Source organism: Sceloporus undulatus, chromosome 4 (assembly GCF_019175285.1).
Source record: "Sceloporus undulatus isolate JIND9_A2432 ecotype Alabama chromosome 4, SceUnd_v1.1, whole genome shotgun sequence".
NCBI lineage: Eukaryota > Metazoa > Chordata > Lepidosauria > Squamata > Phrynosomatidae > Sceloporus > Sceloporus undulatus.
The window spans coordinates 150,366,024-150,379,298 of record NC_056525.1 but is presented as its reverse complement, the minus strand read 5'-3'; the positions used below and the strand labels follow the sequence as shown (position 1 = coordinate 150,379,298).

The window sequence follows — 13,275 nt, the reverse complement described above, 5'->3', positions numbered from 1 at the left end:
GACTAGAAATGGATGGTGAAGGGACTTGGTCATGACCATGGCCAAAGTCACCAGGAGGCTTCTAGTGCTGGCAGATAGACAGGAGAGGGTAGCTGAGCAGGAAGATAAAGACTGCAGAGAGGAGTAAAGAGAAAAGTGAAAATGGAGAGAAAGAGGATAAAGGAAGATGTACAAAAGAGCAGAAAGAACTCTCTTTTATTAGTTTACTTCAAGAACTTTGACCACCTCATCTACATGAGCCTAGGCCAGCCCATTCTGTAGATTAATTCCTGTGACAACTACCTAATTTTCTGTTCTACCAACAACACACCACAAAAGCCTATGACCTACAGCTAAGTGATGGGACACAAACTCCTGAGACAGATAAACACAATTTGTTTCAAATCAGGATTTGTCATGTTATAATATCCACATAAAAATGGGGGGAAAGACAAAAAGATGCACAAGGTCAGACTGGTACAAAGGAATAATCAAGTAAATATACAGAAAAGAAAAGTAGAAATCTGTATGTAGTTCCCAGATAAAACCTATCAATGATCTACAACCCATTTGTGGGAATTAAAGTTCCCCCTCAAAGAACATGGGTGGCAGACCTGTATGTGCTTACATGGAGGCACCAAACCAAAAATGTATTAGCAACAGCAAACAAAAGATATAAACACTGGAATCTGACATCAACACATGATAGTATGGCTTGCCTTAACAATGTAATCTACAACCTCAGGTTTATGAAACTGATCTTCTTCCACTGCTATATGTTATCAAAAGCCCACGTCACACCAGCCAAAAGTGGCATGCTGGCATTGAAACTAGGGTTCCAGAGCGCGCAGCAACCACATGTTCCAGAACTCTAATCTATACGGGCGGCGGCATCATGACGGTGTCCTTTCCACATGGACACTGCCATGACACTGCCAACACCGTGCAATGACACACTCGTGACATATGCAAGGTGCCACAAAAAGAACCCGGAAAAATTGGGTTCTTTTTACTATGGAGGGACGCTGTGTGGTTTGGTGGCTGTGGTGTCCTTCTGCAGTTAAAACCAGAGAATCCAGCCTGCTGTTTCAGGGCAGTCTGTACTGCCCAAAAGTTATTTTCAGAAGTCTGGAAAAGGCTAGCCCTGTAGAAGGCAGGCCATGCGCAGAAGTGTAGAAATGTTCTGAATCTTGAGTCACACTTTCTATAAAAGGCAGGATTAAGCCTGAGCTTCCAGTTTGCCAGAGGAGCCCTTGTTTCATCCACTTGTCCATTTTTCTGTGTTGTGTAAAAAAACAAAAACCAACAGTTAATGGTATATGCCACAGTACAAAAGACTCTTTTGTCATTTTGGGTCTCCACTGAGAAGTTATTTTTAATGCCACTAGGGACAGAAATGAGAGATGAACTGACAACAGAAATAAATTGGAAAGCAACCACTATACTATAGCTGTAATTCAGTGGTGAAAGGAAACACCTGAGATAAAACTCAAAAGGGAGAGGAAATAGAAGCAAAACACAGCAGAGGCGAAGAGGAAGAAAATAAAGGGATCTCAACAGTCCTGGAGAAACTAAATCTATCACCTGCTGAAAAAGCATACTGCCCCTTTGTAGGCTGGTTTTCCGCAGTGCCAGCCCCACCATTAGGCAGAGTGGGGCATTCGGGTGGCACATGCTAGGTGGTGGCCACAAATATCTTGCAAGAAAGAACTGTGTATTTTGTGGTGTGGACTGCAGTCTGCACCGTAAGCTTGCCTCCTGCTTTCAGATGAAATGGAGGGCAATGCCCCCTTGTCAGTGTTGAAGGAAGATTAAACAGCCACCCATGTCAACATCTGTGCATGAATTGAGAGGGGGATCTACCTTGTTCTTTGCCTCAGGCAGTGAAATGTGTTCGGCTTTCATGTGCAGAGGACCAACACACCCCATGGTCATATCCTAGCATGTCCCACAGCCACAGGCTCACAATGGCATGCACACCAGGGATACACACAGCCACATTTTGTTGTGGAGCATCACTCATGTGTGTCTGTATATGTGTAATACCAGCACAAGGTAGCTGATGGACAGAGTTGGAGCCAGAATGATGGATCTTCGAAGTCAAGCACACATGTGTAAGTGTCTGGATTCAGTGGCTGGTAACTCTGGTGCCTGATCTGGTTTTTCATAAGATACTATCGGTTCATAAAGTTACCAACAAATATCTTAATAAATGAAAGAGCTGCACAGACTGAATTGAGAATGTGTATCAAAGATAAACACAACACAGTTTGGTGCCATGCCTTTTATTTAGATGGAAGGGAAGAACTACACTGTACTAAGTAAGGAGCTATATGACAATATCTTACAGCACAGCATCTGAAGAAGAAGAAAAAAAGTAGCAATGCTCCACAAAAGTGGACAAGTAAGCACACAAGACACTGTACATTTCTCAACGGACGGTGCCCATTTAAATTATAAATAAACAAGATTTGGCTTTAAACAGCCAAAGCATTAAAACAACCCAGCAGTCATCCAAAAATACTGGTTCAGTAGTCGCAATGACTGTTGGAGTCTGAACACTGGACACCTGGCCGGTACATAAGGATGTTTGGCAAATTCTGTCATATAAACAATTAAAAATACCCCCTCCCTCTACTGAAAGCACCAGTGTGTTCTGATAAAGTAACTGATAAACACTGGGTTTCTTCACAAAAGTCTTCTCTTTTCCTGAACAAGATCCTAAATGAAGATACATTGTCATTAGGAAATTTGCAAGCTTAGAACAACAAAACCCTTGTCCATGCTTTCTTAGCATGTTGTAAGCTTCTAATCCCAACAGTTTCAGTTTAATTGTATTATTCACATTCTACCGTTAGACACTGCACAGACCTCTTTTTCTGAACTGTAGGCAAAATTCATGATACATTCAATAATTTAAAGTGAACCCTTCTTGTCACATTTTACAAACCATCCTGTTTGGACAGATGTACATTATTCAGGAGATGGTACACAACTATAAATTACATTTCTCTTTTAGCAAGAACATGTAGTTTAGTCAAAAACCTTTCATGTGATTTTTGTGTTCATCTATCTCATTTATGTCCTAGTAGCTTTCTCCAACCATAGGTGCACTAGGCTGGCTTTAATTTAGATTTACGTTTACATTGATGTGCAAAATGTTTAGCCTATGCCATTCATTGGAGGATAAGCCTAGATGGTAGAAGGTATAGACTTTCTATCTCCTATACATACATATGTATGTATACACACACGCACACTGTGTTTACACTCAAAATAGGGAGTGAGTTAGATATCCTGGTTCATATACATGCAAACAGTAGGAATCAGCTAACCACAAATAGATGTGAGTCACGTATCTATTAAACAGGAGGGTTGGGGATATTTTTTTTACAGTTTTAACAAATATACATATATATAGGGACATAAATTACAGTAAAATATTGACTGCATTTCTGAGAAAATGTTGATAAACAACCCAGATGCATTAATGCCTAAGGCCTTTTAATAATTTAAAAAAGTGTTGTTCTCTAAATTATTTAAGGACTTCCCATTCCTGTACATCTATATAAAGAACACAAGCAGACTGTAGTGAAATATCACTTCTCCAAATCAAGCAGGTCAGTGGGAGAAGTGCACAGAGTTTTTCAATACTCCTTTGCAGAACACTTATTAAAGTATATCCTTTCGACAGCTAGTTTAATACTGTCTTTATGTTCCAACACTTTTCACAACAACAAAACGGAACAAGGTTATCAATAATTCAAGTCTTTTCCTGAGAATGAGGTTCTACCTAGTTCCCCTCCCACCCCCAAACTAAGTCTTCCGGTGTACAAAGGTTAAGAGAAAAAAACACTCATAAAAATAACAGTAGGTTTCAAGTTAGTATTTCTTTACCTGCTGAAACATAGCTTGCTATCCTTAGTAGGATCCTTAAAAAAAAGTTAAAAATTTCCAAGCAAAAATGGCTTTTCTAACATAAAGAGATGTGCAGCCCTTCGTAAATACTGAAAACATGCCCTACTAATTAATGTAATTAACTGTTAACATTACTATACACTGTATATCTTTGCCATTCTCCAAATGTTATGTATCCCAATTAATTCTGTTTTTACATTTAATAAAATTAAATCAGTATCTTGTGTATCTATGAAGAATATTTTCTTTGGTCCATATGGTTGGGTAGCATCCTGGTAACATATCAGAATAGCTTTCATAACTAGATACTCCTAGATAAATTCCTATTTAAGTTTCGCAAAAGGACTCACATGAAATGTACAGTTTTAGCATAGTTACTACTGTTTTGTTTAGCATTCTGAAATGAAGCAACACATGGACCCATTCCCAGGAGCCACCTTACATGTGTGCATGTGTTTAGTAATGGTGCATGTGTTTAGTAATGGTGTTTTATTTGCATGTGTTTCGTAAAACCATATAGCACTCCTGAGCTACTAACATTTCAGGGTGCTATTTGAAAAGCTGCTTGGGCAGAACTGTAAGGAGGATCCCTGTTTAAAAAAGACACAGAAAGAAAAGAGGAAAAAAAGGAGAAAAAGCACCAGTGCATACAAAGCTCTCAGTTCATGCTTCCCTAGATAAGAGCCATGGTTGATTTTTAAATTCTTACAACAATGGTATCTTTCTGATCCTCTTTGCAGAATGTCAGACATCACATTTCCTGATCACAATTTAAAATATGCTAACAACATTTAATCCTGGATATTCTCTACTAGGAAGCTTCCTGAACTTTCCCTTGGATCAAATGAGAGCCAAAAAATGTATAGATAATACTATTTCATTGCAAAATAAATTGCCCTTTGTTAACTGTGGGCACTAACAGTTTAATGACACAGCAAATCAAGACAGAAATTTCTCTGGTCAAGTTATAACAAGCAAATGCAAATTCCAAAACAAGCTTAATACACCAAAGTATAAGGCAATACATGTAAAAATGCTTTAATTTCAGTCACTGCAGATTGCAAACATTCAACAATTCAGTGTTTTAAAACCAAAACAAACCCTCTTTAAATGTTGTGTAAGCACAAACCTATCTGCACTGGCAACTCAAGCTTTCATGAGCACATGAATGCATGAATCCCTTAAATGTTCATTTGCTGTAAGTCTCCAATACTGTGTTTACATTCCAGTTGTATATGATAACAGAGCTTGTTCTTCCCATCTCAGCTCACAATTTTGTTGGCAAATAGGAACCTCTTTTCTGATAGGCAGCAAATAATGAAGTGCAAAGTTTTCCACAACTGTCTTCAGCAAGGCATCCTTCTCCAAAGTCACTACGCTTTTGCAGGAAAGAGTTTTTTCGGTGTTACTGGTCTCTTGCTTTGCCACAAATGGCTGTGAAGGGTAATTGCATCGACACTGGCAGAAAGCGTTTTAGCAGGTATGTTACTGAATTGTTTCCTATCAGAGTTGTACTTATACAGCCCCTCAATCATTTTCTTGCTGATGGACTTTGGGCCTATCCCAGTCAATTTACTAATTTCTTCAGTTTCAGGGCAGTACGTATACAAAGATCGGAATTGGCAACCTGAGTCCCGGAAGAGGATTAGGAAGTTGTTGGCATCTGATTTCTCCATTTCCTTGGGGGAGCCAGGAGAGAAGAGAAATAATTAATATCACATTAATTAAAGTTAAGTTTTAAAACTATTTTGGTAATTAAAAAAATGACTCCTTATTTAATTGTATTAAATACACACATATTTGTTTAAATTCTTCTCTTAGTTCCAACTGCATTAGAGCCACTGAATAAGATGAATGTACTTATGTGTTGATTATCCTTTGAACAACTGATTCAATGGGTCTATTCTAGTTGAGACTAACCAACAAAACTCCAACCATCACTTTCTGTTTTGGGGGGAGATCAGACAACTAATACATTTCTAATATTTCTATTTGAATTAGAAGGAAACAACTGTAGAGATCACCTACTAGTTACTCTACATGGGGGACACCATAAACCAGGAGGCAGTACATACTGTACCAGCATACTAGGATTAACATATCCATGCTGTTGTACTAGTAGGAATGAAACTAGTGTTTTTTCCCTTGTTGTTCCTGTTCTGCATTATAGCCTTATGCCAGTTATCATAATATTTTATGTCCACCTAGCTCCCACCCTTTATTCTTCCTCTGTCTAGAGGGAATATTTTTAACAGCATTGGCATTGGGATAATGGTAAAGGAAGGCTGGAGAGATACAGACTTTTGGGTTTTTTTTGCTTTTTTGTGACTTTTGCAACAGTATGTCTGCAGAAAATAATTCAATAAAGCTTGAGCCAGGAAAGAATGGGATTGTACTCTATCCTGGTGGTTCCCAACCTTTGGTCCTCCAGATGTTTTGGACTTCTGCTCCCATAATTCCTGACTAATAGACAAGTTGGCTGGGGCTTCTGGGTTCTGAAGTCCAAAACAAATGAAGGACCAAAGGCTGGGAATCACTGCCTAGCCAATCCCTTGTAGCTGTGTGTGTCTTTCGGCAACAGGCAAGGTAAAGAGCAGTGGGCTCCAGAACCCTTTACTGAGGATGCATGAAGAGCAAAACAGAAGGATAAAGAGAGCAGATAAGCCTGCTTCACCAGCTACCCACAACATTGATCTACATGTCTGGCCACCAAAATGGAAATGATGAGGAAAGTGGAGACTGGTGAAAGAAAAAAAAATCCTTAGAGGCAATTTGGCATAAGCTTTTGAGTGGTTTCTAAAAGGTTCAACATGTATTTGTTTACTTCTGCAAAGCTCACCTGATCGGGTTGTTTCATTCCACATGCACATATTGTTAGTTTTGCATTAAATGTTTGCTGAAATGTGATGAACTGCTCTTCTTTTAGGAGCTATGGGAACCTATCCTATCCTTTCTATAGAAAATATGCCAGGGAGCTGTGTTGGCCATTTAACAAACATAAACAAAAATCAATCAGTGATACCTTTATTGGACAACTGAAATGGACAATATACTTGTTGCAAGCTTTGGAAGCTCCATGGGCTTCTTCATCAGGTGAGATGTTACAAACCATCTTGCGTGATGAAGAAGCCAATGGTAGGCTACAACAAACTACAAATCTGAAGATTTCATATCATTTAGCCATGGCAATTAAGTGGCATCAAACAGCTTTATTTCTGCAGTGAATATGCAGCTGTAATAAAGTGTGATCCTGACAAACAAAGACACCTTTTCTTCCACAAGGTTGTTAACCTGGCAAATGCAAGGAAAGAGACAAGTGTAGAGCCTGAACAGATTTGCTACATAAGCCCTCTTCTAGAAAAGTCAAAGGAGGACCATCTTAATGTAGTTTATTCTTCATTCCAAAGCTGTGGAATACAATTGATTTTGGCCAGGCAGGGTCATCCCTCATACCTAGAAATTCTGATTGGAAAGCAGAACCGCCATGCCAAAAACACACACACCAAAAGGGCCCCATATACTACCTCAGATCTACCAGGGGTCCTCCCAGCCAAGACCATTTTTTCAGACACATTTTGACTCTTGGCAGCTCCTCACTGGCAGCTGACTGAGTTTTGGGCCTGATATATGGCCTCCTCCCCTCTAACAAATATTTTGTCCAAGGAACATGATGGAAATAGAAGAGAACCAATCTGGCTCTTATCTCATATTATACTCATTATTCTTGTTATGTGCCTTCAAGTCACCCCAATGCATGACAAAACTATCATAGGATTTTCTTGGCAAGACTTAAGCAGAGGAGGTTGGCTACTGCCTTCCTCTTAGGCTGAAAGAGTCTGATTTAGCCAAGGGCATGGCTGAGCAGGGCCATGGCATTGGTTAACACACTCTTAAATCCAGGACTACATTCACACTGCAAATATAATCCAGTTCAATGCCACTTTAATTTCCATAGCTCAATAGTATGGAATTCTGGGAGCTGTAGTTTTGTAAGATATTTGCCTTTTCTGTCAAGAGTGGTCTGGTGCCACAACAAACTAAAAATCCCAGGATTTCAATGTACTGAACCATAGTAGCTAATGTGGTGTTAATTTGGATTACTTCTGCAGTGTGGATGGAGTCCTGGATTCAAGAGAACATGACTTAGCCAAGGCCATGGCCCTGGTCAGCCATGGCCTTGGCTAAATCATATTCTCACAGCCTAAGAGGAAGGTAGCACCTAACTTCCTCTGCATACATCTTGCCAAGAAAATCCTACAATAGTGTCTCCATGAGTAGTGGATACAGCCCAGGTCTTCCATAAAAGATACCACACACTTAATTTTAAATTTTAAGTTTCTTCCTTTTCTCCACTTACAGATCAGCCTTACCTCTAATATTTTATTCTTCTGACCTTCATTTACTTTTCCAGCCAAGCAACAATGAGCTAGGGCATTCTGAATTATGTGCTTGTTGGATTTTGCACTAGGTTCTTTGTAGAGCTTTGGTCCTAGAGAGAGGAAGTGAGACAGGGGTAGAGAGAGAGAAGAGAAAAAGAGAGAGGTTAATAAAAATAAAAATGGGACTGTGGGCTTTCTCCCCTCCTACTTGGATATATAGAAGATACACATCTTCGTTCAGAGTAGAATGTAGATATATTTGTGCTATGGCAGTACACCTGATGTTATATGTTTTGTATTTTTGCTATATTTTGGTGCTGGCCGTGTGCCGTAATAAATTCGTTCATTCATAAAAATAATATAGTTTTAAGGAAGCAAATCCTAAACACCATGATGCATTTCCCACCACAATTAAGATAAATGGGACACTAGAGTTCATGCTGTGAAGACTATGACTGATACAATATGAAACAACTGAGATCATTAATAAGAGAATGTGCTCCAATTAGTCTGTCTTTTCAGTACTTTATTTCATTTTAAACATTCTTACCTTAAATGTATAAGGAAATGAATGAAGAAGCCTTTGGAAAAGTTTCAAAAATCTATTTAGCCAAAGTAAAAAATGGAAGTCCATCACTTTATCTTCCCAAGTTCATTATTCTGAGTACAAGTACCTGAAAGATCTCAGATTTGGTGAATGGACTACAGATGGAGTCTCCCTTATCTGGAATTCCAAAATCCGAAATCTCAAAAATGAAAGCTTTTTAAATTAGTGGCTGAGATAGTGACATCTTTGATTTCTGATAGTTCAATGTTCACAAATTTTGTTGCATGAACAAAATTATTTTAAAATATTGTATAAGTAAAATGTTATTAAGACAAAATGTTATTAAGATTGAACACAAGTTAAGGGATGTATGATGTGTTGGGCAAAAAAGGGATAATATTAATATGAATGAATGGGAAGGATGTGGACAAGGGAACTGAAATTTACTTATGATCTTATAGAAAATTATTGTAAAAAGTACTATAGTACTTAGTACTATAGTAGTTATTATCTTATAGAAAATAACTATAAAATGTTTTTCAGGTGGTATTTAATGCCTGATATAATTGCAAAAATGTATAAAGGGAGGAATAATAAATATTGGAAGTCCCATCAGGAGGTGGGAACATTTTTCCACCTCTAGTAAAGCAAGGAAAGACTGGGTAAACGTTAATTCTACTATACAAAAGATCTTGGGAGAGGACATAACCTATAGACCTGAATTACTTATTGAATGTTATTGACTATGAGAATAAAGTGGAAAGAAGACACACAACATTAACATATTATATGGTTACAACCGCAAGATTGGTATATGCTAAAAATTGGAAAAAGATGAAAACCTGAATATCTCAGAATGGCTGGATAAGATAATGGGCTTGGCAGAACTTGCAAAACTGACCAATTTTGTTAAAAGCAATGATATAAATGAATTACTGAGTATCTGGAAACTTTTTACGGACTATATAAAAAAATTAAGAGGGGACATAGTGATATTAGGATTCAATATGTAGGCATTATTTACTTATCTTTTGGATAGTTTTTATTGTTTCTTTTGTAGAATGGACAGGTCGTGATATTTAGAGGAGTGATAAGATGATAGCTATAATCAACTGCAATCTATATTACTTGGAAGCTCAATAATTTCATGTTTATACAAACTACATGTTTAGTATAGGTGGTGGTGAGTGAGGCTGTAGTATTGTAGGGGTTTTTGAAGTTTTGTTTCTATTTGTGTTTGTTTTTTCTTCTTTCATTTCTTTGTTTCTTTTATGTATGGTCACTATTATTGTAATTGTTAAACAAGTGCTTTGTTAATGCACCAATAAAATTATTATTAAAATATTGTATAAAACTAACTTCAGATTATTATGTGTATATGAAACATAATTTTGTGTTTAGACTTGGGTCCAATTGCCAAGATATCTCACTATGTATATCCAAATATTCCAAAATCCAAAACACCTCTGGTCCCTTATATTTTATATTTTGGATAAATTTGAATAATTTAGCTTTATGAAACCTAAAAGTATGAGACTGCTATTCCCAACAAGAACGTATAGGGAAACATTAAATGGTGGAAATAGGAAATTTTATTATAGCATATGCATGAACCAAAAGCAAAGTAATTATCATGCTAACAGAAAAGTGCGTAGTTAAATTAATGGAGAAACAGCAGTACAAACAAATCCTGACTCCTCCACTCAAGGAGGCATGTAGATGTGGACTATGTCCTGAGGCCTTGGTGAACTCCAAGACTGCTTGATACAAATAGGGGAGCATGAATGTTCTGTCTGAGCGGATGCCATGGCCAGGCCCAATGCAATACACACAACACAATTCTCCTTAAGCTGACAGCTGGTAGAGAAGATGAAGGGATGGGAAGTAGTCTTCTATTATTTCCTAAGTGGATGCCTGAGGAAGGAGCATTTCAAACAGTTTTCTTTGAACAAAACTCAAAATACCAACCTGTATATTCTGTAGCAGAAGCCACTGAAGAGGTTGTTGATGCATTTTCCCAGTCCTTCTCCCCGTTACGGCTACCACAACGACTTGGAGATAAGAATCCTTCCACAGACTCAGACCTAAACATTATATTTAAGCAATGGAAAGGGTGGTGGTGGTATCAATGTAATGCTTAATAAGAATGCTTTTTAGTGTTAAGATGAAAATAATCAGGCTGCTAACATTTGTTGTTTGTTTGTTTTTCAAATGGAAATTTAAACCATCCTCTTAAAAGAAACATACTTTGGCTGAGGGCGCATGCTATAGGATTGTGGGATGAAAGTTGGTGCCCAACCTACTGAAGGTGCCCACTGGCTCCCTTAAGGCAGCAAAGCACACTTTGGTTGCAAATTCATATTAATTCGCACAATGTAGAGAGATTCATATCTGAAGAACTTTAACTTATTTATAGCTGTTGCCAATGAGAAGAGTTAAAATTAAATTAGCCTTCCTAAAATTAATGCTAGTTCCATGTACATGAATTTGTAGCATATACTCAGCATTGGGTAAAATGTGGCCTATGGGCTGCATGTGACCCTTGGGGGTTGTTTTTGTGGCCTCCACAGCTCAAACCTTTTTTAAAGAAATTATCTGGGGGAAAAATGCTCTGAAATGTGCCAAAAGTATCTTCAGGGATATGTGGAGGGCATTTCCACCACATCTGATGCCCCACTGGACATCCCAGGTCAAAACAAAAATTTGCATAATTAAAAAAAAGGCTCAAATTTTAAAACCTTATCTTTTGCTCTTGGTTTTTGTCTCTGCAGCGAAAACAGGCAATTTCCATCCCATGCTGTCCTGCAAGCTGCCCAGCACTGCCACACTATGAGTTGCTGTGAGGTCAGAACAAAGTGCCCAGTGGGCACCATACTGTGAACTGAGCAGTGGTGCCAAGCAATGAACAGGGATTGTGTGGGACGGCAGCTCTCTGTCATCACTACAAAGAGAGAACAGATAATGGGGGGAATTCAGGGGAAATTTGGGGCCAGAATACTCTGGGGGAACCCAGGAGTATTCTGGCCAGTAGAGACAAGTCTTGGGTCTGAAGAATGAAGTCACGAATTCTCAAATATGCATTGTTACTGGATCACTGCCTGAAGAGTGTTGGGACAAACATTTAAACATAATAATTTCTTCCCAATGGAAATAATTTAACTGAAGATTTACCTTGGAGTTCTCTTGCCTGACTGTACACTCTCATTGTCTCCTGTGTTCAGTGATGCCAAAGAAAGGCTAGACACTGGGGATGGGAGGGAAACAACATCAACAACACAGTCAAGTTGTGAACCTGGATGAATACAAGGAAGTTTAAAAGAATGATGAAACAGAACATATAGTGTTTTTAAAATTAGGTTTGATGCTAGGAAAGTAGAAAAGATTTATAAGAAATATTTTTGCTTTCTACTGGCCCTATGAATGGTATGTATGTACACTTATATAGTGTATTTTCTTATGCAATATTTATATTGTATTTGTATCCTTATACAATGTATCACTGAAGCAGATCAATTCTAAAGTGAAATTGAGGAGTGGCTTGACACCATCCCTTTTATTGCTGGATTGAGGCTGTGGCAACCACACACCGATCCAGCGTTGTTTTTCCGTCCCAAAAAGAAGTGGCAAAATGCAACTCTTTTTGGGGTGGAGTAAGGGTGGCTTTTCCGCTGTGGTACTGGCTTGTCAGCGCACCTGCAGCATGCGTATCTAAACAGTCTGGTGAGGCGGGTGGCATGATGCTGGCTTGGGGGTGGTGTCAGGGTGTGTGTCATCTAAACACCACGAACCCACGCTGCCCCAAGCTGGCATATTATGCCAGTCTGTTTTTCCCCTAGCATTTCTAAACCTAGGCAATATCAAAGAATAATGGGACACCAAGATGAACCCCCCTAGTTAAAGTAGAGATGACATTCTGCTATTAATCTTCTTGTTGACTCAAATGTAATCTGGACAAGTAAACAGCAACATAGGACAAGGAAGATTTTCACACTAATGCTTACTGTGGGGTAAGTGCTGGTAAAATGTTGGTGAAACATTTAGGAAGGATGTGTGTCTGAAAGCCTGACGTGCTTCCTAAATGTCAGGGAATCATACCCTCGCCTCCAACGTCCCTGAATCGTTCGGGGGAGCAGACATTTCCCATTGATGGCTGCTCCCTGAATGATTCAGGGATGCTGGAGGCGAGGGGATGATTCCCTGATGTTTAGGAAGAACATCAGGCTTTCAGACACATGCCTTTCCTAAACATTTTACCAGAGCTTACCCCATGCTAAGTGCTGGAATGAAAATCTTCAATACCACACTACACTGTTATAGTGCTATAAGTCCACTTTAAATGCTGTGGATGCCTCCTGTGGAATCCTGGGATTTGCAGTTTAGGGAGGGGCATTTAGAATTCTCTTAGGCATCACTAAACTACAAAACCTAGAATTCTACAGGAGGCAGCCAAAG

At 38.7% G+C, this 13,275-nt stretch overlaps 1 protein-coding gene across 4 annotated transcripts in view; it reads right to left on the bottom strand.

Moving 5' to 3' along the window:
• Positions 1 to 2,256: 2,256 nt before the first annotated feature.
• CAMSAP2 (calmodulin regulated spectrin associated protein family member 2) overlaps positions 2,257 to 13,275 on the bottom strand; it is a 104,212-nt gene continuing 93,193 nt past the window's right edge. For 2 of the 4 annotated variants that reach the window (XM_042465156.1, XM_042465157.1), the window contains 4 exons: positions 11,995 to 12,115; positions 10,792 to 10,907; positions 8,268 to 8,386; positions 2,257 to 5,576 (listed from right to left, as the gene is read on the bottom strand). In XM_042465156.1, coding sequence (XP_042321090.1) covers positions 5,271 to 5,576; positions 8,268 to 8,386; positions 10,792 to 10,907; positions 11,995 to 12,115 — 662 coding nt within the window. In that variant the 3' untranslated portion in view covers positions 2,257 to 5,270. The remainder of the gene's footprint in view (positions 5,577 to 8,267; positions 8,387 to 10,791; positions 10,908 to 11,994; positions 12,116 to 13,275) is intronic. The other 2 variants (XM_042465158.1, XM_042465159.1) reach the window with 1 other exon arrangement.